This window comes from Somniosus microcephalus, chromosome 4, assembly GCF_052327205.1.
Source record: "Somniosus microcephalus isolate GS21.2 chromosome 4, FLI_Smic_1.0, whole genome shotgun sequence".
NCBI classification, from domain to species: domain Eukaryota; kingdom Metazoa; phylum Chordata; class Chondrichthyes; order Squaliformes; family Somniosidae; genus Somniosus; species Somniosus microcephalus.
Genome location: NC_140990.1, coordinates 315,666,891 through 315,687,124, shown reverse-complemented (window position 1 = coordinate 315,687,124; position 20,234 = coordinate 315,666,891). Strand labels below are relative to the sequence as shown.

Here is a 20,234-nt window from a genome sequence, read left to right as displayed (position 1 = left end):
CATTGATACCCTCACCCAACAAAAAAAATGTATCGCTCTCACTTTTGAACATTTCAATTGATCCCCAGCATCCACAGCCTTTTGGGGGGAAGTGTGTTCCAGATTCCCACTGCCCTTTTTGCCCTCTTTTATCCCGCCCCCCCCCGCCAAAAAGGGGGGCCACGTGTTACCTGGAGCGGGATGTCCACACGATTAGCAATCTCCCGGATTATGGCAGCAGTGACGGCATTTGAGGCGTATCGCTGGTTACTGTTATATTTAATCACCGGCCCCTGAATAGCAACAAAAAAGGTCATTGTTAGCAAGTCACGCAGGGGCAGAAAAGTGCAAGGGCCTACAGGTCCTGTGTGCAGCGGCCCCAGCAAAACTCACCATAACGTAGAAAAACAGCATCTGACCGCTGGACCGGTTTCATTTATGCGCAGTATATTGCGATATGATTTGCTTCGTTACCCGTAGCCTAACTCGCATCAAGTCCCGCTCACCCATCACCCCCTGTGCTCGTAGATCGACACTGGCTCCTGGTCCGGCAACGCCTTGATTTTAAAATTCTCATCCTGGTTTTCAAATCTCTACATGGCCTCACCCCTCCTTATCTCTGTAATCTCCTCCAGCCCTAAAACAATCCAAGAGCTCGGCGCTCCTCCAATTCTGGCCTCTTGCGCTTCCCCGAATATTATTCACGCCAACATTGGCAGCCGTGCCTTCAGCTGCCTGGGCCCTAAGCTCTGGAATTCCCTCCATTAACCTCTCCGCCTCTCTACCTCTCTCTCCCCCTTTAAGACGCTCCTTAAAACCTACCTGTTTGACCAAGCTTTTGGTCACCTGCCCTAATATCTCCTTGTGGCGCTCGGGGTCAAATTTTGTCGGATCACGCTCCTATGAAGCGCCTTGGGATGTTTTACTACGTTGAAGACGCTATATAAATGTGAGTTGTTGTTATATTAATGCAGTGTGTAAACACTCTACAGGACCAAACTTGCGTTTTAAGAAACGTCTGTGTTGAGTATTGTGTGCAGTTTTGGTCGCCTTATCTGAGGAAGGATGTTCTTGCCATGGAGAGAGTGCAGCGAAGATTCACCAGACTGATACCTGGGATGGCAGGAATGACGTATGAGGAGAGATTGGGTCGATTAGGCTTATATTCGCTGGAGTTTAGAAGAATGAGAGGGGATCTCATTGAAACTTATAAAATTCTAACAGGACTAGACAGACTAGATGCAGGAAGGATGTTCCCGATGGCGGGCGAGTCCAGAACCAGGGGTCACAGTCTAAGGATAAGGGGTAAGCCATTTAGGACAGAGATGAGGAGGAATTTCTTCACCCAGAGAGTGGTGAACCTGTGGAATTCTCTACCACAGAAGGCAGTTGAGGCCAATTCATTAAATATATTCAAGAAGGAGTTAGATATATTTCTTAAGGCTAAAGGGATCAAGGGATATGGGGAGAAAGCAGGGACAGGGTACTGAATTTGGATGATCAGCCATGATCTCATTAAATGGCGGAGCAGGCTCGAGGGGCCGAATGGCCTACTCCTGCTCCTGTCTTCTGTTTAATGGACTGGTGGATGGGGTGGGGGATGGGGGATGTGGAGGAGCCCTGAATATTTTTTGTGCCTGTGACTCCAAGAATTCTCAATCCAGCTCTGAAGTCACACATAATAAATATGGGATTTGATTTAATAACACTACGTTAACCAAGTGTTTGCTTCCTGCCACTGAGCCAATTTTGGATCCAACTTGCTACTTTCCTTTGGATCCCATGGGCTTTTACTTTTCTGACTAGTCTGCCATGTGGGACCTTGTCAAAAGCCTTGCTAAAATCCACGTAGACTACATCAAACGTGCTATCCTCATCGACCATCCTAGTTATCTCCTCAAAAAATTCAGTCAGGCTAGTCAGACACGACCTTCCCTTAACAAATCCAGGAGAAGTGTCCTTGATTATTCTGTCCCTTTCTCCATTTTTAAACAATGGTGCAACATTAGCAGTCTTCCAGCACCATGCCTGTAGCTAGAGAGGATTGGAAAATGATGGTCAGAGCCTCCACTATTTCCTCCCTTACGTCTCTTAACAGCCTGGGATACATTTCATCTGGGCCTGAGGATTTATCAACTTTCAAAGATGCTAAACCCCTTAATATTTTCTCTCTCACTATGTTTATCTCATCGAATATTTCACACTCGTACTCCTTAACTACAATGCCTGCATCGTCCCTCTCTATTGTGAAGACAGACGCAAAGTATTCATTAAGAACCATACCCACGTCTTCTGCCTCCACACACAGGTTACCTTTTTGGTATCGAATAGGCCCTACTCTTTCCTTAGTTATCCTCTTGCTCTTTATCTATCTATATCTATGTCTGTCTGTCCGCTATACACTCAAAAGTTATAGAGCGTACCTACACATACGTTATATCAAAAGAAAGCTGATGATCAGGGGAGTATCATAGGCATATTTACTTTTTGGTCAGACAAAAATTGTTCGGACAGTATACAAAAAAAGTTCAAAAATCCACTCATTAGCGGTTGACCAATCCTACCGCTCATTAGTGTTGAGTGACGTGATGGTTGACCAATCCTACAGTTCAGTGACCTGATGGTTGACCAATCGGTGTGTCACGGGGGGGGCGTTTCATTCCGTGTGTGGGCGGGCCTAATCCTGCAGCCTCCCTAAACGTCGCCGCCATTTTTTTCATACCGACAACGACAGCACCAGCACAACAAACCCCCACATTGCAGCTCCGGTACAGTATCCCACTCCCGGCCCGCCGGAGCGGGAGGTGAGTTCGCCTCACTCGGGCCGGGCTGGGCCTGACAACCACTCGGCCCGAGACACAGAGCGGGGGGAGCGGCAGGCCGTCAACCGCGCGGCCCCGTAAACTGCCGTTCCACAAAAAAGCCTAGGCAACGCCGGGCCCCCCCCAGCTAGTATATATTTATAAAACAGTTTTGGGTTTTTCTTGCCAATATTTTTTCATGCCCTCTCTTTGCTTTCCTAATTTCCTTTTTAATTTCACCCCTGTACTTACTATACTCCTCTAGGGCTTTCTGTAGTATTGAGCTCTCGGTATCTGACATAAGCTTCCTTTTTTCCCCCCATATCCTACCCCTGTATGCTCCTCGACATCCAGGGGGCCTCTAGATTTGGGAGTCCCACGCTTTTTCTTTGTGAGAACATATTTGCTCTGGAACCTCATTACCTCCTCCTTGAATGCCTCCCACTGCTCATGACACTGATTTACCTTCAAGTAGCTGTTTCCAGTCCACTTTTGCTAAATCACATCTCAGCTCATCTGAAAGAATCAGAGGCGACATGAGGGAAGAAAGATTTACGCGGCGAGTTGTTGTGACCTGGAACGCGCTGTCTGCAAGGGCGGTGGAAGCAGATTCAATAGTAACTTTCAAAAGGGAAATTGGATAAATACTTGAAAAGGAAAAAATTTGCAGGGCTATGGGCGACGTTCCCTTTAAGCAGCGGGGTGTCTCGAGGTCCCGCGCAGCTGGTGAGCCGGCTTCACAATGCAATAAACCGTGCATGCAGGTCGTTAAAGGGGCCGCGCAAACCCCCCCCCCCCCCCAAAAATTAAGGGAAAGATTGGCTACAGGGCAAGAGGAGGGGGAATGGGCCTAATTGGAGAGCTCTTTCAAAGAGCCGGCACAGGCACGCTAGACCGAATGGCGTCCTTCTGTGCTGTATCAGTCTATGATTCTATGCATCTGTTTTTTCACGATATTGTTTAAGGGATAAATGTTGGCCTGGGTTCTATGAACAGCGCCGTGAGACCTTTAACATTCACTGGAACAGCAGGACAGACAGACGGGAGCTTTGTTTAACATCTTATCTGCAAGAATGAGCGTATCAAGTGCAGCGGACAACAAAAGCGATCCACTTTCACCGCTCGGTTTTACTAAACACTTCAGAGGCTCACTACTATCCCTTTGTGGAATTTAATAAATGTCCATAAACCTCACCTTGTGCAGGGCCGGCCTGTGATTCTCCTCGTGTTTGTCTCTGAAAGTATTGAAAACACAAAGTAAATTTGACGGAGTTCTGGGTCGATGCTTCTTGTTTAAAGTACACTCCCCCTTTTTTACAAAGGCACAGGGGAAGGTGCAAAAAATGATTTACAAGGATGATACCAGAACTGTATCAGGAAAGACTGAACAGGCTGGGGTTCTTTTGTCTAGAAACATAGAAGATAGGAGCAGGAGCCGGTCATTCGGCCCCTCGAGCCTGCTCCACCATTTAATGAGATCATGGCTGACCATCCAAATTCAGTACCCTGTCCCTGCTTTCTCCCCATATCCTTTGATCCCTTTAGCCTTAAGAAATATATCTAACTCCTTCTTGAATATATTTAATGAATTGGCCTCAACTGCCTTGTGTGGTAGAGAATTCCACAGGTTCACCACTCTCTGGGTGAAGAAATTCCTCCTCATTTCTGTCCTAAATGGCTTACCCCTTATCCTTAGACTGTGACCCCTGGTTCTGGGCTCCCTTACCATCGGGAACATCCTTCCTGCATCTAGTCTGTCTAGTCCTGTTAGAATTTTATAAGTTTCAATGAGATTCCACTCTCATTCTTCTAAACCCTAGCAAATACAAGCCCAATCGACCCAATCGCTCTTCATACGTCATTCCTGCCATCCCAAGTATCAGTCTGGTGAATCTTCGCTGCACTCCCTCCATGGCAAGAACATCCTTCCTCAGATAAGGCGACCAAAACAGCACACAATACTCAAGGTGTGGTCTCACCAAGGCCCTGTACAACTGCAACAAGACATCCTTGCTCCTGTACTCGAATCCTCTCGCTATGAAGGCCAACATACCATTTGCCTTCTTAACCGCCTGCTGCACCTGCATGCTTACCTTCAGCGACTGGTGCACAAGGACACCCAGGTCTCGTTGCACTTCCCCTTTTCCCAATCTATTGCCGTTTAGATAATAATCTGCCTTTCTTTTTTTGGATAACCTCGTATTTATCCACATTATACTGCATCTGCCATGTATTCTAGAAAAGAGAAGGCTAAGGGGTGACCTGATAGAGGTCTTTATGATTATGAAAGGGTTCGATAGGGTAGATGTAGAGAAGATGTTTCCACTTGTGGGGGAGACCAGAACTAGGGGCCGTCAATATAAGAAAGTCACTAATAAATCCAATAGGGAATTCAGGAGGAACTTCTCTACCCAGAGAGTGGTGAGAATGTGGAACTCGCTACCACAGGGAGTGGTTGAGGCAAACAGCAGAGATGCATTTAAGGGGAAGCTGGATAAACACATGAGGGAGAAAGAAATAGAAGGATATGGTGATAGGGTGAGATGAAGAGGGTGGGAGGAGGCTCGTGTGGAGCATAAACACCAGCACGGACCAGTTGGGCCGAATGGCCTGTTTCTGGGCTGTAAATACTGTGTAATTCTATGCAATAAGTTGTATTTGAAATTATATTTTTTTGGAAAAGCGTCAATAGTTTCTCCAGTGTGGATGCTCACGCTACACTGGGCCACTCCAGGGTTGCCAGCTGTGGAAAGTCTCCCTGTATGTCCAGTAGGAGTCGGTGGAAGCAACTCTGGAGTTGCCCGTCTGGTTTCAAGTACTTTACAGGGTGGATGGAACAGGGCATATGGAACAGGGCGTAGAACAAGCTAGAGAGGAACAAGGAAATAGCAATGGGAGGAGGGGCGGGGGGGGTGTTGAAAGCCCGAAAGAAACCTAAAGACTCCCGATGGTAGGGAGAATAGAGACAAGGTGGAGGGAGGTACAAAGTGCAAGAGGTGCCATAACTGAATGACGGTGCAGCAGAGGGAGAAGGGGGCGAGGAACAATTGTAACCTGATATCGGAAGACCAGAGTTGCCCAAGGTGTGATGTATGGCTGCAGGAGGTCGCTAAGATAGGCAGTGATGAGAGCAATGGGATTTTGACCGTGCTGCCTGTACCGAACTCCCCAATATATGGGGTACGGTAGCATAGTGGTTACGTTACTGGACTAGTAATCCAGAGGCCTGGACTAATGATCTGGAGACGCGAGTTAAAATCCCACCACGGCAGCTGGGAAATTGAAATACAGTTAATTAAATAAATCTGGAATAAAAAGCTAGTATCAGTAATGGTGACCATGAAACTATCGGATTGTCATAAAAACCCATCTGGTTCACTAATGTCCTTTAGGGAAGGAAATCTGCCGTCCTTACCCGGTCTGGCCTCTATGTGACTCCAGACCTATAACAATGTGGTTGACTTTCAAACACCCTCTGAAATGGCCCAGCAAGCCACTCCGTTGTATTCTAGGAGGCGGCTCACCACCACCTTCTCGAGGGCAATAAATGCTGGCTTTGTCGGCGACGTTCACATCCCGTGAATGAATAAAAAAATAAAATAAATGGGAAATAAAATGTAAAACACATTCATTTGAACCACTGTGCAATCCCAAGTGTTAAATAAATAAATAAGAGGAGCACATGTGGCGTTTACTGGGCTGCACCGGCCCTCGAGTGTTCCTGTGCAGATCACTTATGTGCAGAATCCCCTTCTACAGTTTAGGCAGTGTCCCTTGAGTAAGGAAAGAAAAAGACTTGAAATAACAACAGAAAATTCTGGAAAAACTCAGCAGGTCAGGCAACATCCGTGGAGAGAAATTTGAGTTGACGTTTCGGGTTGAACCCTTCTTCAAAAGACTTGCATTCATATAGCGCTTTCCACGATCGCCGGACGTCCCAAAGGACTTTACAGCCAATGAAATATGTTTTGGAGTGTAATCATTGTTGTAATGTAGGAAATGCAGCAGCCAATTTGCGCACAGCAAGCTCCCACAAACAGCGATGTGATAATGACCAGATCATCTGTTTTTAGTGATGTTGGTTGAGGGATAAATATTGGCCCCAGGACACTGGGGAGAACTCCCCTGCCCTTTTTCGAAATACTGCTACGGGATCTTTCACGTTCACCTGAGAGGGCAGACTTAGTTTAACATAGAATCATAGAATGGTTACAGCACGGAAGGCGGCCATTTGGCCTGTCGAGCCCGTGCCAGCTCTCAGCTAGTCCCACTCCCCTGCCCTTTCCCTGTAGGCCTGCAAATGTTTTTCCATCAGATACTTATCCAACTCCCTTTTGAAAGATAAGATTGAATCTTCCTCCGCCACCCTTTCAGGCAGTGCTTTACAGATCTTAACCACTCGCTGCGTAAAAAAGTTTTTCCTCACGTCGCCTTTGGTTCTTTTGCCAATCACCTTAAATCCGTGTCCTCTGGTTCTCGACCCTTCCGCCAATGGGAACAGTTTCTCTCTAGTTACTCTGTCCCGACCGCTCATGATTTTGAACACCTCTATCAAATCTCCTCTCAACCTTCTCTGCTCCAAGGAGAACAACCCCAGCTTCTCCAGTCTATCCACATAACTGAAGTCCCTCATTCCTGGAATCATTCTCATAAATCTTTTCTGAACTTTCTCTAAGGCCTTCACATCCTTCCTAAAGTGTGGTGCCCAGAATCGAACACAGTACTCCAGTTAGGGCCGAACCAGTGTTTTATACAGGTTCATCATAATTTTCACACTTTTTTACTCTCTACCTCTATTCATGAAGCCCAGGATCCCGTAACTGCTTTCTCAACATGCCCTGCCACCTTCAACGATTTGTACACATATACCCCCAGGTCTCTCTGTTCAAGCACCCCCTTTATGATTATATACTATTTAGTTTATATGGCCTCTCCTCATTCTTCCTACCAAAATGTATCACTTCACACTTTTCTGCGTTAAATTTCATCTGCCACGTGTCCGCCATTTCACCAGGCTGCTTATGTCTTCCTGCAGTCCTCACTGTTCAACTTCCAAGTTTTGTGTCACCTGCAAATTTTGAAATTGTGCCCTGTACAGCCACGTCCAAGTCATTAATATATATCAAGAAAAGCAGTGGTCCTAGAACCGACCCCTGGGGAACACCACTGTGTACGTTTCTCCAGTTTGAAAAACCACCGTTCACCACTACTCTCTGTTTCCTGTCGCTTCGCCAATTCCGTATCCATGCTGCCACTGTCCCTTTTATTTCATGGGCTTCAACTTTGTTGGCGAGCCTATTATGTGGCATTTTGCCAAACACCTTTTGGAAATCCATGTACACCACGTCAACCGCATTACCCTATTCAACCCTCTATTACCTCATCAAAAAACCCGATCAAGTTGGTTAAACACGATTTGCCTTTAACAAATCCGTGCTGGCTTTCCTTAATTAAACCACACTTACCCAAGTGACTGTTAATTTTGTCCCTGATGACTGTTTCTAAAAGCTTCCCCACTACAGAGCTTAAACTGACTAGTCTGTAGTTGCTGGGTTTATCTTTACACGCTTTTTTGAACAATGGTGTAACATTTGCAATTCTCCGGTCCTCTGGCACCACCCCCGTTATCTATGGAGGATTGGAATACTATGGCCAGTACCTCCACAATTTCCACCCTCAATTCCCTCAGCATCCTAGGATGCATCCCATCTGCTTCTGGTGACTTATCTACTTTAAGTATAGCCAGTCTTTCGAATACCTCTTCTTTCTCCCATCAAATGTCTCCACAACCTCCTCCTTCACTATGTCTATGGCAGCATCCTGAAGACGGATGCAAAGTGCTCATTTAGTACCTCAGCCATACCCTCTGCCTCCATGCATAGGTCTCCTTTTTGGTTCCTAATCGGCCCCACCCCCTCCTCTTTTACTATTTATATGCGTAGAGAAGACTTTTGGATTACATCTCATCCAAAAGACGACACCTCCGACAGTGCAGCACTCCCTCTGCACTGCACTGGAGTGTCAGCTTAGATTTTTGTGCTCAAGTCTCTGGAGTGGGTCTTGAACCCACAACCTTCTGACTCAGAGGCGAGGGTGCTACCCACTGAGCCACGGGTGACACAAATTAACATGGGTTCAAATGCCAGGGGGCACAGGTTAAAAGGAGGAAGGGAGGAGTCAGAAAGGAAGTCACTATTTTACCCAAAGGGGATTGAGTTGTGAAATAAGTTATCGGGGGAAGGAGATGGAAGCGGGCAGTATTAATGGGGTCAAGGGTGATTAGATGCATTTCTGCAGAGAGGTGGGATTGTGTGACACAGTGAGAAGGTGGATAAGCTGGGGTTGATCTACAAGGTGCTTTACATCTGCATTGGTTTCATTATTAAAGACACAAGCAACAGGGTCCAGTGGACCACTGCCTTGCAATGTGAACTGACATTACTAGTCTAGACAATAGGGAGAAACATAGAAGATAGGAGCAGTAGGCCATTCGGCCCCTCGAGACTGCTTCGCCATTTAATGAGATCATGGCTGATCATCCAAATTCAGTACCCTGTCCCTGCCTTCTCCCCATATCCCTTGATCCCTTTAGCCTCAAGAAATATATCCAACTCCTTCTTGAATATATTTAATGAATTGGCCTCAACTGCCCTGTGTGGCAGAGAATTCCACAGGTTCACCACTCTCTGGGTGAAGAAATTCCTCATCTCAGTCCTAAATGGCTTACCCCTTATCCTTAGACTGTGACCCCTGGTTCTGGACTCCCCGGCCATCGGGTACATCCTTCCTGCATCTAGTCTGTCTAGTCCTGTTAGAATTTTAATGAGATCCCCTATCATTCTTCTAAACTCTAGCGAATATAAGCCTAATCGACCCAATCTCTCCTCATACGTCATTCCTGCCATCCCAGGTATTAGTCTGGGAGGAATGATCTGGGCGGTCACGGCGTATCACCCTGTAAAAGAAGTTAGAATTAAAACACTTACGGGTAGTTGGGGTGGACAGCATGCGCCATGTCCGAGCTGATCATGAAGGACTTGGGAATGGCTTCCTCAAACGCAGTCAGGTTGTGGGCACTGGAGGACAGGCGGCGTAGAACTAACTCGGTCAGGGAGGAGCCTGCTCCCTGAGCACTCCCGCTGCCAACCTTAACACGGCAGGTGGGCGAAGAGAGGAAAAGAACATGATTGGAACTCAGGTTCAAAACACAACTGTACCGGAGGCATTCTAGCTTCTTAGGAATAACAACTTGTGTTTATACAGTGCCGTTAACGTAGTAAAACGTCCCAAGGCGCTTCACAGAAGCGATTACAGGAGACTTTGGTTTATCCCGAGGTTGTATGTCCAGAAACCGCGATCTACCGGCAGAAATCAGGAGCCGTTCTGTTAGGTTGTTTTTCTTCTCGTGGCTTTTTTTTCCAACAGTCAGGCTTTGGAAAGTCTCTCTGAAGCTGTTGCTAAGCTACAGAGACGCTTCCAAGGTACAGGCCAACTGTCTGAAGCTGTTGCTAAGCAACAGTGTTTGTTGTCAGATACAGAGATGAAAATCTCCGTATGCTTCAACATTAACTTTGTATGTCCGGCAGTTTTGATAGATCGGCAACAGCTCGGTCCCGTCGGTGCCGGATATCACAAAGTTTCCTGTATCAGACAAAATTTGACACCGAGCCACATAAGGAGATATCAGGACACTTGACCAAAAGCTTGGTCAAAGAAGTAGGTTTTAAGGGAGGAGAGAGAGAGAGAGATGGAGAGGTTTAGGGAGGGAATTCCAGAGCTTAGGGCCCCGACAGCTGAAGGCACGGCCGCCAATATAGGAACAGGGTTAGGGTATTCAGCCCCTCGAGCGAGATCATGGCTTAAGATGCTTTTTAAAGACCCAACAGCCCTCTGCTTCTAGGGATTTTAGGGAAGAGCAGAAAGGCTTTGATTGGACAGGACTGTGATGAGAGAAGGAGATTTCTTGTCGACGTAAAGCTCTGCAGGTCTGAAATTACCATCGTGCCGCTCTGCTGGAGGACGTGCGGTGGAGTAGCTCCAAATTCCACCAATGGTGGGAGACCCAGATCCTATCCCAAACAGCAGGAACAGGACCATCTGACAGCTGTCAGCCATGGTTCAGTGGGTATCACTCTCACCTCGGAGTCATTATAGTGGTGGGTTCAAGTACTGAGGGAGCGCTGCACTGTCGGAGGGGCAGTACTGAGGGAGCTGCACTGTCGGAGGGGCAGTACTGAGGGAGCTGCACTGTGGGAGTGCTGCACTGTCGGAGGGACAGTGCTGAGGGAGTGCTGCACTGTCGGAGGGGCAGTACTGAGGGAGCTGCACTGTCGGAGGGGCAGTACTGAGGGAGCTGCACTGTCGGAGGGGCAGTACTGAGGGAGCTGCACTGTCGGAGGGGCAGTACTGAGGGAGCTGCACTGTGGGAGTGCTGCACTGTCGGAGGGACAGTGCTGAGGGAGTGCTGCACTGTCGGAGGGACAGTACTGAGGGAGTGCTGCACTGTCGGAGGGACAGTACTGAGGGAGCTGCACTGTCGGAGGGGCAGTACTGAGGGAGCTGCACTGTGGGAGTGCTGCACTGTCGGAGGGACAGTGCTGAGGGAGTGCTGCACTGTCGGAGGGACAGTACTGAGGGAGTGCTGCACTGTCGGAGGGACAGTACTGAGGGAGTGCTGCACTGTCGGAGGGGCAGTACTGAGGGAGTGCTGCACTGTAGGAGGGGCAGTACTGAGGGAGCTGCACTGTCGGAGGGGCAGTACTGAGGGAGCTGCAGTGTCGGAGGGGCAGTACTGAGGGATCGCTGCACTGTCGGAGGGGCAGTACTGAGGGAGCGCTGCACTGTCGAAGGGGCAGTACTGAGGGAGCGCCGCACTGTCGGAGGGGCAGTACTGAGGGAGCGCCGCACTGTCGGAGGGGCAGTACTGAGGAAGAGCCGCACTGTCGGAGGGGCAGTACTGAGGGAGCGCTGCACTGTCAGAGGGGCAGTACTGAGGGAGCGCCGCACTGTCGGAGGGGCAGTACTGAGCTGTCGGAGGGGCAGTACTGAGGGAGTGCTGCACTGTCGGAGGGGCAGTACTGAGGGAGCGCCGCACTGTCGGAGGGGCAGTACTGAGGGAGCGCCGCACTGTCGGAGGGGCAGTACTGAGGGAGCGCCGCACTGTCGGAGGGGTAGTACTGAGGGAGCGCCGCACTGTCGGAGGGGTAGTACTGAGGGAGCGCCGCACTGTCGGAGGGGCAGTACTGAGGGAGAGCCGCACTGTCGGAGGGGCAGTACTGAGGGAGAGCTGCACTGTCAGAGGGGCAGTACTGAGGGAGCGCCACACTGTCGGAGGGGCAGTACTGAGGGAGCGCCGCACTGTCAGAGGGGCAGTACTGAGGGAGCGCCGCACTGTCAGAGGGGCAGTACTGAGGGAGTGCTGCATAAAAGATCCCGTAGCACTATTTGAAAGAAGAACGGGCGAGTTCTGCCCGGTGTCCTGGCCAATGTTTATCCCTTAACCAACATCATTAAAACAGATGATCCGGGCATTTATTTCATTGCTGTTTGTGGGATCTTACTGTGTGCAAATTGGCTGGGTTTCCTACATTAAGACAGTGACTACACTTCAAAAAGTACTGCATTGGTTGTAAAGCGCTTTGGAACGTCCTGATATCGTGAAAGGTACTACATTATTGCAAGTTCTTTCTTTACTCGGCACAGGCGATGTGATGTGATCATGAACAGATCATTTGTTTTAGTGATTGGCCCAGGACACCGGGGAGAAGTCCCTTGCTCTTCTTCGAAATAGTGCCGAGAGATCTTTTACGTCCACCCGAGGGGGCAGACGGTACCTTGGTTTAACGTCTCATCGGAAAGACGGCACCTCAGACAGTGCAGCGCTCCCGCAGTACTGCCCTGGGCATGTCAGTCTGGATTATGTGCTCAAGTCTCTGGAGTGGGACTTGAACCCACAACCTTCTGACTCAGAGGCGAGAGCGCTGCCCACTGAGCCACTGCTGACACCACTCAGGGCCCATTTACGGAGGTGGTTCTTTATACTGAGGCTTTAACCCAATGGCAGATTCACAGACCCAGATCTACGGAGGGGCAGCCGTTGGGAGGGAGAATGGGGCACCAGGCTTCAGTTGCACCTCTTGTAATGTACAGGAAACTCTTTTTTATCCGGCACCGACGGGACCGGCGTGGTGCCGGTTTATCAAAAAGTCCGGATTACAGAGAGGTATAGTTAAAAGGTACGAGAGCGACGTACACAGCAACAAATCCAGGCTTCCCTGTTGCTTAGCAACAGCTGCAAGAAGCCCGACCACAGACCAAGCGTCCCTGTTGCTTAGCAACAAGTGCAGGAACCCCCGATTACAGAGCCAAGAAACGGCCACTAATATGAAGAAAACCTTAACTGAACCTACTCCTGAATTTTGCCGGTTAACCGAGATTTCCGGTTGTTTGGGTGCCGGTAAATCGAGAGTTTCCTGTAAAAGCCCCCACCACCACCATTGTGACATTGTACAAACGGAAGGCAGTTCGAGCGTTGTTCTTATTTACATTAAACAGAAATCTAAAGAGCTGCGAGGTCGAGGTGGAATCCTTGGAGCAGTTCGCCATAGACAAGAGGGAAGGGGCGCCGTGTCCTTCACTGAGCCAGGTGCGACAGTGCACTGAGGCTGCAGAAGAGAAAAGGAGCGAGAGAGAGCCTGCAACCACCTCAGGATTCGCCTGTCAGAACGAGGTCGCAGTTATTTATTGTACTGAGCCACACGCAACCCAACGCCATAAATTATAATCCGAGACGTCACTCCTGTCGACAACCAACTGAAGCGCCGTAGGTTGCTTGTGCTGAACGCGATTTAGCACAAGCAATTTCTGTGGGCCTTTGACATCCATCCATCTTACAAAGTATTTACAGCACAGAAATGGGCCGTTCAGCCCAACAAGTCCATGCCAGTGTTTATGCTCCACACGAGCCTCCTCACACCCCTCTTCATCTCACCCAATTAACATATCTTTTTTTATTATTCATTCATGGGATGTGGACGTTCCTGGCAAGGCCGGCATTTATTGCCCATCCCTAATTGTCCTCGAGAAGGTGGTGGTGAGCCGCCTTCTTGAACCGCTGCAGTCCGTGTGGTGAAGGTACTCCCACAGTGCTGTTAGGGAGTTCCAGGATTTTGACCCAGTGACGATGAAGAAACGGCCGATATATTTCCAAGTCAGGATGGTGTGTGACTTGGAGGGGAACTTGGAGGTGGAGGTGTTCCCATGCGCCTGCTGCCCTTGTCCTTCTAGGTGGTGGAAGTCGTGGGTTTGGGAGGTGCTGCCGAAGAAGCTTTCTATTCCTTTATCCCTCATATGCTTATCTAGCTTCCCCTTAAATGCATCAATGCTATTCTCCTCAACTACTCCCTGTGGTAGCGAGTTCCACATTCTCACCACTCTCTGGGTAAAGAAGCTTCTCCTGAATTCCTTATTGGATTTATTAGCGACTAGCTTATATTTAAGGCCCCCACCCCGAGTTCTGGTCTCGTCCGCAAGTGGAAACATCTTCTCTACATCTACCCTATCAAATCTTCTTACCTCTTCATTGTCAAACAGCGTAACCACTCGGATATTGCCGTCTTCTGCCAGCGTCCCTTCCTCCTCAGATGATTCTATCAGACCCTGCAGAGAATACAGAAAGGGGTCTTGCTGTTGAGGCATTAAAACACAAAGTGGACAGGTCGTGTGTCAGTTTGGCTCAGTGGGTAGCACTCGCCCGTTTTGGGTCTGAAGGTCGTGGGTTGGCGCCCCGCTCCTTTTACTCACGCTCCTTCTGTGTCAGCCGTGGCTCAGTGGCAGCACTTGAGCCCACGACCTTCTGACTCAGAGGCGAGAGTGGTACCCACTGAGCCACGGCTGGTACCGGAGAAAAACAGGGGATTGAGTCAGTCGAACGTCAGTGGTGGGAAAACTACAAGAGATCATTATCAAGGACAAAATTAATTCTCACTTGGAGAAGCATGGATTAATAAGGGACAGTCAGCACAGATTTGTTAATAGCAAATTGTGTCTGACTAACCTGATTTGAGTTCTTTGACGAAGTAACAAAGAGGGTTGATGAAGTGGATGCTGTGTATATGGACTATCAAAAGGCATTTGGAAAAAGTACCACATAACAGACTTATTCAGAAAATAGATGCACATGGTATTAAAGGGACGTTAGTAACTTGGGTACGTAATGGGCTAAGGGATAGGAGGCAGAGAGTAGTGGTGAACGGATGTTTTTCTGACTGGAGGTAAGTATGCAGTGGGGTCCACCAGGGTTCGGTATTAGGATCGTTGGTTTCTTGTTATATATAAAATGACCTGGACTTGGGTATAGGGAGTACAATTTCAAAGTTCGCAGTTATGTTATGATACAAAACTTCGTAACATAGTAAATAACGAGCAGGATAGTAGCAGACTTCAGGAGGACATAGGCAGACTGGTGAAATGCACAGACACATGGCAGATGCAATTTAATGTGGATAAGTGCAAAGTGATGCACTTTGGGAGGAACAACATGGAGAGGCAGCATAATCTAACAGAGGTATTCAAAATTACATGGGGCTTTGATAGAGCAAGTAGGGAGAAACTCTTTCCTCTGCCTCGTGGGTCAGTAACCAAAGTCCACAGAATTAAAATAACTGGCAAAAGAACTAGAGGAGAATTGAGGAGGGTTGTTAAGATCTGCAAAGGGTGGTGGAATCACATTCCAGAGGATCTTTCAAATGGCAAGTGGATTACTAGTCAGGGCTGTAGAGTGGGACTAATTGGAGAGCTCTTTCAAAGAGCCGGCACAGGCATGATGGGCCAAATGGCCTCCTTCTGTGCTGTGAAATTCTGTGATTCTGTAACAGGTGGAAAGGACCTGCAGGAGTCACATGGGTTTCTTTCTTGAAAATAGTGAATTTAAGTAACATTTTCAACCTTACAGCACAACAACAACTTGCATTTAGAGTGCAGCTTCAGCACAGTAACATTTCCCAAAGAGCTTCACAGGAGCGTTGTCAAACAAAAATTGACACTGAGCCACACAGGAGATATTAAGACAGGTGACCAAAAGCTTGGTCAAAGAGTTGATTTTAAGGAGCGACTTAAAGGAGCAGAGAGGTTTAGGGTGGGAATCCCAGAATCCTGTCCCTTTTTCCTCACTACACTTTCGCAGAACCAAAGAAGCCACGTTGAGTTGAAGGCGGTTCAGGCACATTACCTGCAGGGCACAGTAGCAGCTGTGGAGGTTATCCAATCGCGGAGCAAATATAAATTCCTTGAAAGCGCCGCCCAAAGCCTAGAGAAGAGGAGAGCAGGGAACCAGATGAAGCACAATGAAAGCAGCAACACCAACCCCTTCAAACTCAAAGACCCTGTCCTCACATCCAATGTTCCCCCTCATTTTTTTGGGTGCACGGTCCCTTCAAAGCTTTGCGCAGGCGTGAAAATTCACATTTGAAAAGCTGGTCTTGGGCTGTGCAGCTTGGAAGGAATGTTGCTCACATCACACACACACAGACACACACGCATATCACACACACACATCACAGGCACAGACAGAGACAGACAGGCGCACGCACAGGCACACAGTGACAGACAGACACACAGATCACACACAGACAGACACACACACACACAGGCAGGCATACACACATCATAGACACAGACAGGCGCACGCACAGGCACACAGTGACAGACAGACACACACACCCCCCCCCCAGACACACAGATCAACGCGGGTTAACATGTCAGGTCCTTTCGAAAGGTAACAGACCTGAAACATCAACTCTGTTTCTCTCTCCACAGATGCTGCCTGGCCTGCTGAGTATTTCCAGCATTTTCTGTTTATATTTCAGATCTCCAGCATCCGCACTATTTTGCCTATGTTTCCTTCTTGGACCCCTTTCCAGCTTACACACAAACCCTCAAGGCATATACCATTTCCCAGTCCACTGCCCCAGCTAATCGACATCTGTTCAACACTATTTCCCCATCAGAGTTTAGGAACAAGTTATGAGTAAGAAAGAAAGATTTGCATTTATATAGCGCGTTTTATGACCTCAGGATGTCACAAAGCTCTTTACAGCCAATGAAGTACTTTTGAAGTGTAGCCACTGTTGTAATGTGGGAAACACAGCAGCCAATTTGTGCACAGCAAGCTCCCACAAACAGCAATGTGATAAGTGACCAAATAATCTGGTTTTTAGGTTTGGTTGAGGGATAAATATTGGCCAGGATACCGGGGAGGACTCCCCTGCTCTTCTTCCAATAGTGGCCGCGCGATCTTTTACATCCACCCGAGGGGGCAGACGGGGCCTCGGTTTAATGCCTTAACTGAAAGACGGCACCTCCAACAGTGCAGTACTCCCCCAGTACTTCATTGAAGTGTCAGCCTACATTATGTGCTCAAGTCTCTGGAGTGGGACTTGAACCCACAACCTCCCGACTCAAGAGATGAGAGTGCTGCCAACTGAGCCACTGGCTGACAGAGGTAGTGCAAGAAATTACCTGCTTCCGACTGTCGCATGGTACATCCACAATCTGCAGGAAAGTAACACCCAGTAACCTGCCACTTTAAACAGCAAAGTAACTTTGGTGAACTTCTGAATTTGTCAAGGTAATGGATGTTAGCACTAGGTAACGGAACGTTTTTCCACTTCTTGAATCGTGTGACCCATCAAACACTCCCAGGGCAGGTACAGCACAGGTTAGATACAGAGTAAAGCTCCCTCTACACTGTCCCATCAAACACTCCCAGGGCAGGTACAGCATGGGTTAGATACAGAGTAAAGCTCCCTCTACACTGTCCCATCAAACACTCCCAGGGCAGGTACAGCACGGGTTAGATACAGGGTAAAGCTCTCTCTACACTGTCCCATCAAACACTCCCAGGGCAGGTACAGCACGGGTTAGATACAGGGTAAAGCTCTCTCTACACTGTCCCATCAAACACTCCCAGGGCAGGTACAGCACGGGTTAGATACAGTGCTTTGTGTTACCGGTAGATATTTATTTTCAGTACCCTTAACTTAATCTAGATCAAGAAATTAGTCAAGAAACGACACTGTAAACTAAGTTACCTAATTACAAATTTAATTAAATAAATCAAGGTCATATAGGGACGGCAGTGCAGGTGGTGTGCTGCAACTGCAGCATGTGGGAGTTTGTGGAGAGCATTGTGATCCCGGACAACCACGTCTGCAGTAAGTACCTGCATCTTGAGGAACTTCAGCTCAGAGTTGTTGAGCTGGAGTCTGAGGTGCAGACATTGCGGGGCACCAGGGATGGGGAGAGTCACACCGGTCTGGTTAGTGGTCAGGGACAGGAGGGTGTGACTGCAACTCAGGCAGGTAAGGTGACCCCAGGTGCAGTGCTGGAGAAGCCTCAGCCTTTGCTCTTGTCCAACAGGCATGAGGTTCTTGTGTGGATGAGGGAAAAGCCTGCAGGATGGATCAGCAAGCTGACCATGGTGCAGGAGGCCATTCAAGTGGGGGGAGTGAAAGGGAATGTAGTTGTGGTAGGGGACAGTATACTCAGGGGGATAGATACTGTTCTCTGCAGCCGCGACCGAGAGTTCTGAAGGTTGTGTTGCCTGCCCGGTGCCAGGGTTAAAGACATCTCCTCGCGGCTGGAGAAGAACCTGGAGTGGGAGGGGGAGGATCCAGTTGTCGTGGTCCACGTAGGAACCAACGACATAGGTAGAACTAGGAATGAGGTTCTGCTGAGGGAGTTGAGGAGCTAGGATCCAAATTAGAAAGCAGAACCTCAAAAGGTAATAATCTCTGGATTGTTACCTGAGCCACTCTCGGTCGCAGCTGCAGAGAACAGTATCTGTCCCCTACCACAACTACAGTCCCTTTCACTCCCCCCACTTGAATGGTCTCCTGCACCATGGTGCCATAGTGAGCTTGCTCATCCATCCTGCAGGTTTTTCCCTCATCCACACAGGCAGCAAGAACCTCATACCTGTTGGATAAGGGCAAAGGCTGAGGCTCCTCCAGCACTGTACCTGGGGTCCCCTTACCTGCCTGAGTTGCAGTCACACCCTCCTGTCCCTGACCACTAACCAGACCTGTACCACTAACTAACCTAAGGGACTGCCTCCTGGATCAAAGTGTCCAGGTAACTCTCCCCATACCTGATGCCCCGCAATGTCTGCACCTCAGACTCCAGCTCAACAACTCTGAGCTGAAGTTCCTCAAGATGCAGGCACTTACTGCAGACGTGGTTGTCCGGGATCACAATGCTATCCACAAACTCCCACATGCTGCAGTTGCGGCACACCGCCTGCACTGCCGTCCCTATATGACCTTGTTTTATTTAATTAAATGTAATTAAATTTGTAATTAGGTACTTAGTTTACAGTGTAGTTTCTTGACTACTTACTTGATCCAGATTAAGTTAAAGGTACTGAAATTAAATATCTACCGGTAACACAAAGCACTACAAGTAGTGAGGCAAAAAGCAGCAACTCCTTCCCCCTCTTCTCCAAATTCCCACTCTTTCCAAATTCCCAAATAAAACACTGTTCAAGTCCACTCCGTTTAATCCCGCTCTGTGCAGACACACACTGATACAGACCTGCATACAGACACACACTGGTACAGAGACACACACTGGTACAGAGACACACACACTGACACAGACCTGCACACAGACACACACTGACAGACCTGTCTACACAGTGGCACAAACCTGCATACAGACACAAGCAGTCTTACAGGTCTGCACACATAGAAACATAGAAGATAGGAGCAGGAGTAGGCCATTTGGCCACATGCATGATAGCCACCCATTCTCTCATACGCTCGCTGCCCTTTTAAAATTTTAATTTCTCATCCAGTCTGGCAAAGTTGCAGCGCATCAACAGACCCCTTTCCTTTGGCCCATCTCCTGAATGTGCTGCCTCTTGCTGGGGTACAGCTCCACGAGGTGCCGCCCCATGTCCGTACCACCCAGGAGGCCCCGCCTCACGTGAGGATAGACTTAGAGTGCCAGAAGGCTCCTGAAACTTAGGTGACATTACAGCTAGGCCTGATCACCTTCTCAGCCGACAGCCAAAAGTTGCCGCACAGCAATCAAGAGCAGGAACCCTGGCGGATTTCCCCCCTCCCTAACTTGAAGTCAACTATTAGCGCCGTGGGCGAGATCAGCTAACGCAGAACACACTAGGGCGGGAACCAGGGACTCCAGAGACTTGAGCCCATAATCTAGGCCGACACTCCCAGTGTAGTACTGAGGGAACACTGCACTGTTGGAGGTGCCGTCTTTCAGAGGAGGCGTTAAACCGAGGCCCCGTCTGCTCCCTCTAGGGGGACGTAAAAGATCCCATGGCACTATTTTGAAGAGGAGCAGGGGAATTCATCCCGGGTGTCCTGGGCCGATATTTATCCCTCAATCAACATCACAGAAACAGATTATCTGGTCATTATCACATTGCTGTTT

At 48.6% G+C, this 20,234-nt stretch overlaps 1 protein-coding gene across 5 annotated transcripts in view; it reads right to left on the bottom strand.

Moving 5' to 3' along the window:
• Positions 1-20,234, bottom strand: part of dnpep (aspartyl aminopeptidase) — a 120,074-nt gene that overhangs the window by 15,460 nt on the left and 84,380 nt on the right. For all 5 annotated transcript variants that reach the window (XM_085986773.1, XM_085986769.1, XM_085986771.1 and 2 more), the window contains 5 exons: positions 16,009-16,086; positions 14,355-14,438; positions 9,767-9,927; positions 3,976-4,015; positions 171-272 (listed from right to left, as the gene is read on the bottom strand). In XM_085986773.1, the coding sequence (XP_085842899.1) occupies positions 171-272; positions 3,976-4,015; positions 9,767-9,927; positions 14,355-14,438; positions 16,009-16,086 (465 nt within the window). The remainder of the gene's footprint in view (positions 1-170; positions 273-3,975; positions 4,016-9,766; positions 9,928-14,354; positions 14,439-16,008; positions 16,087-20,234) is intronic.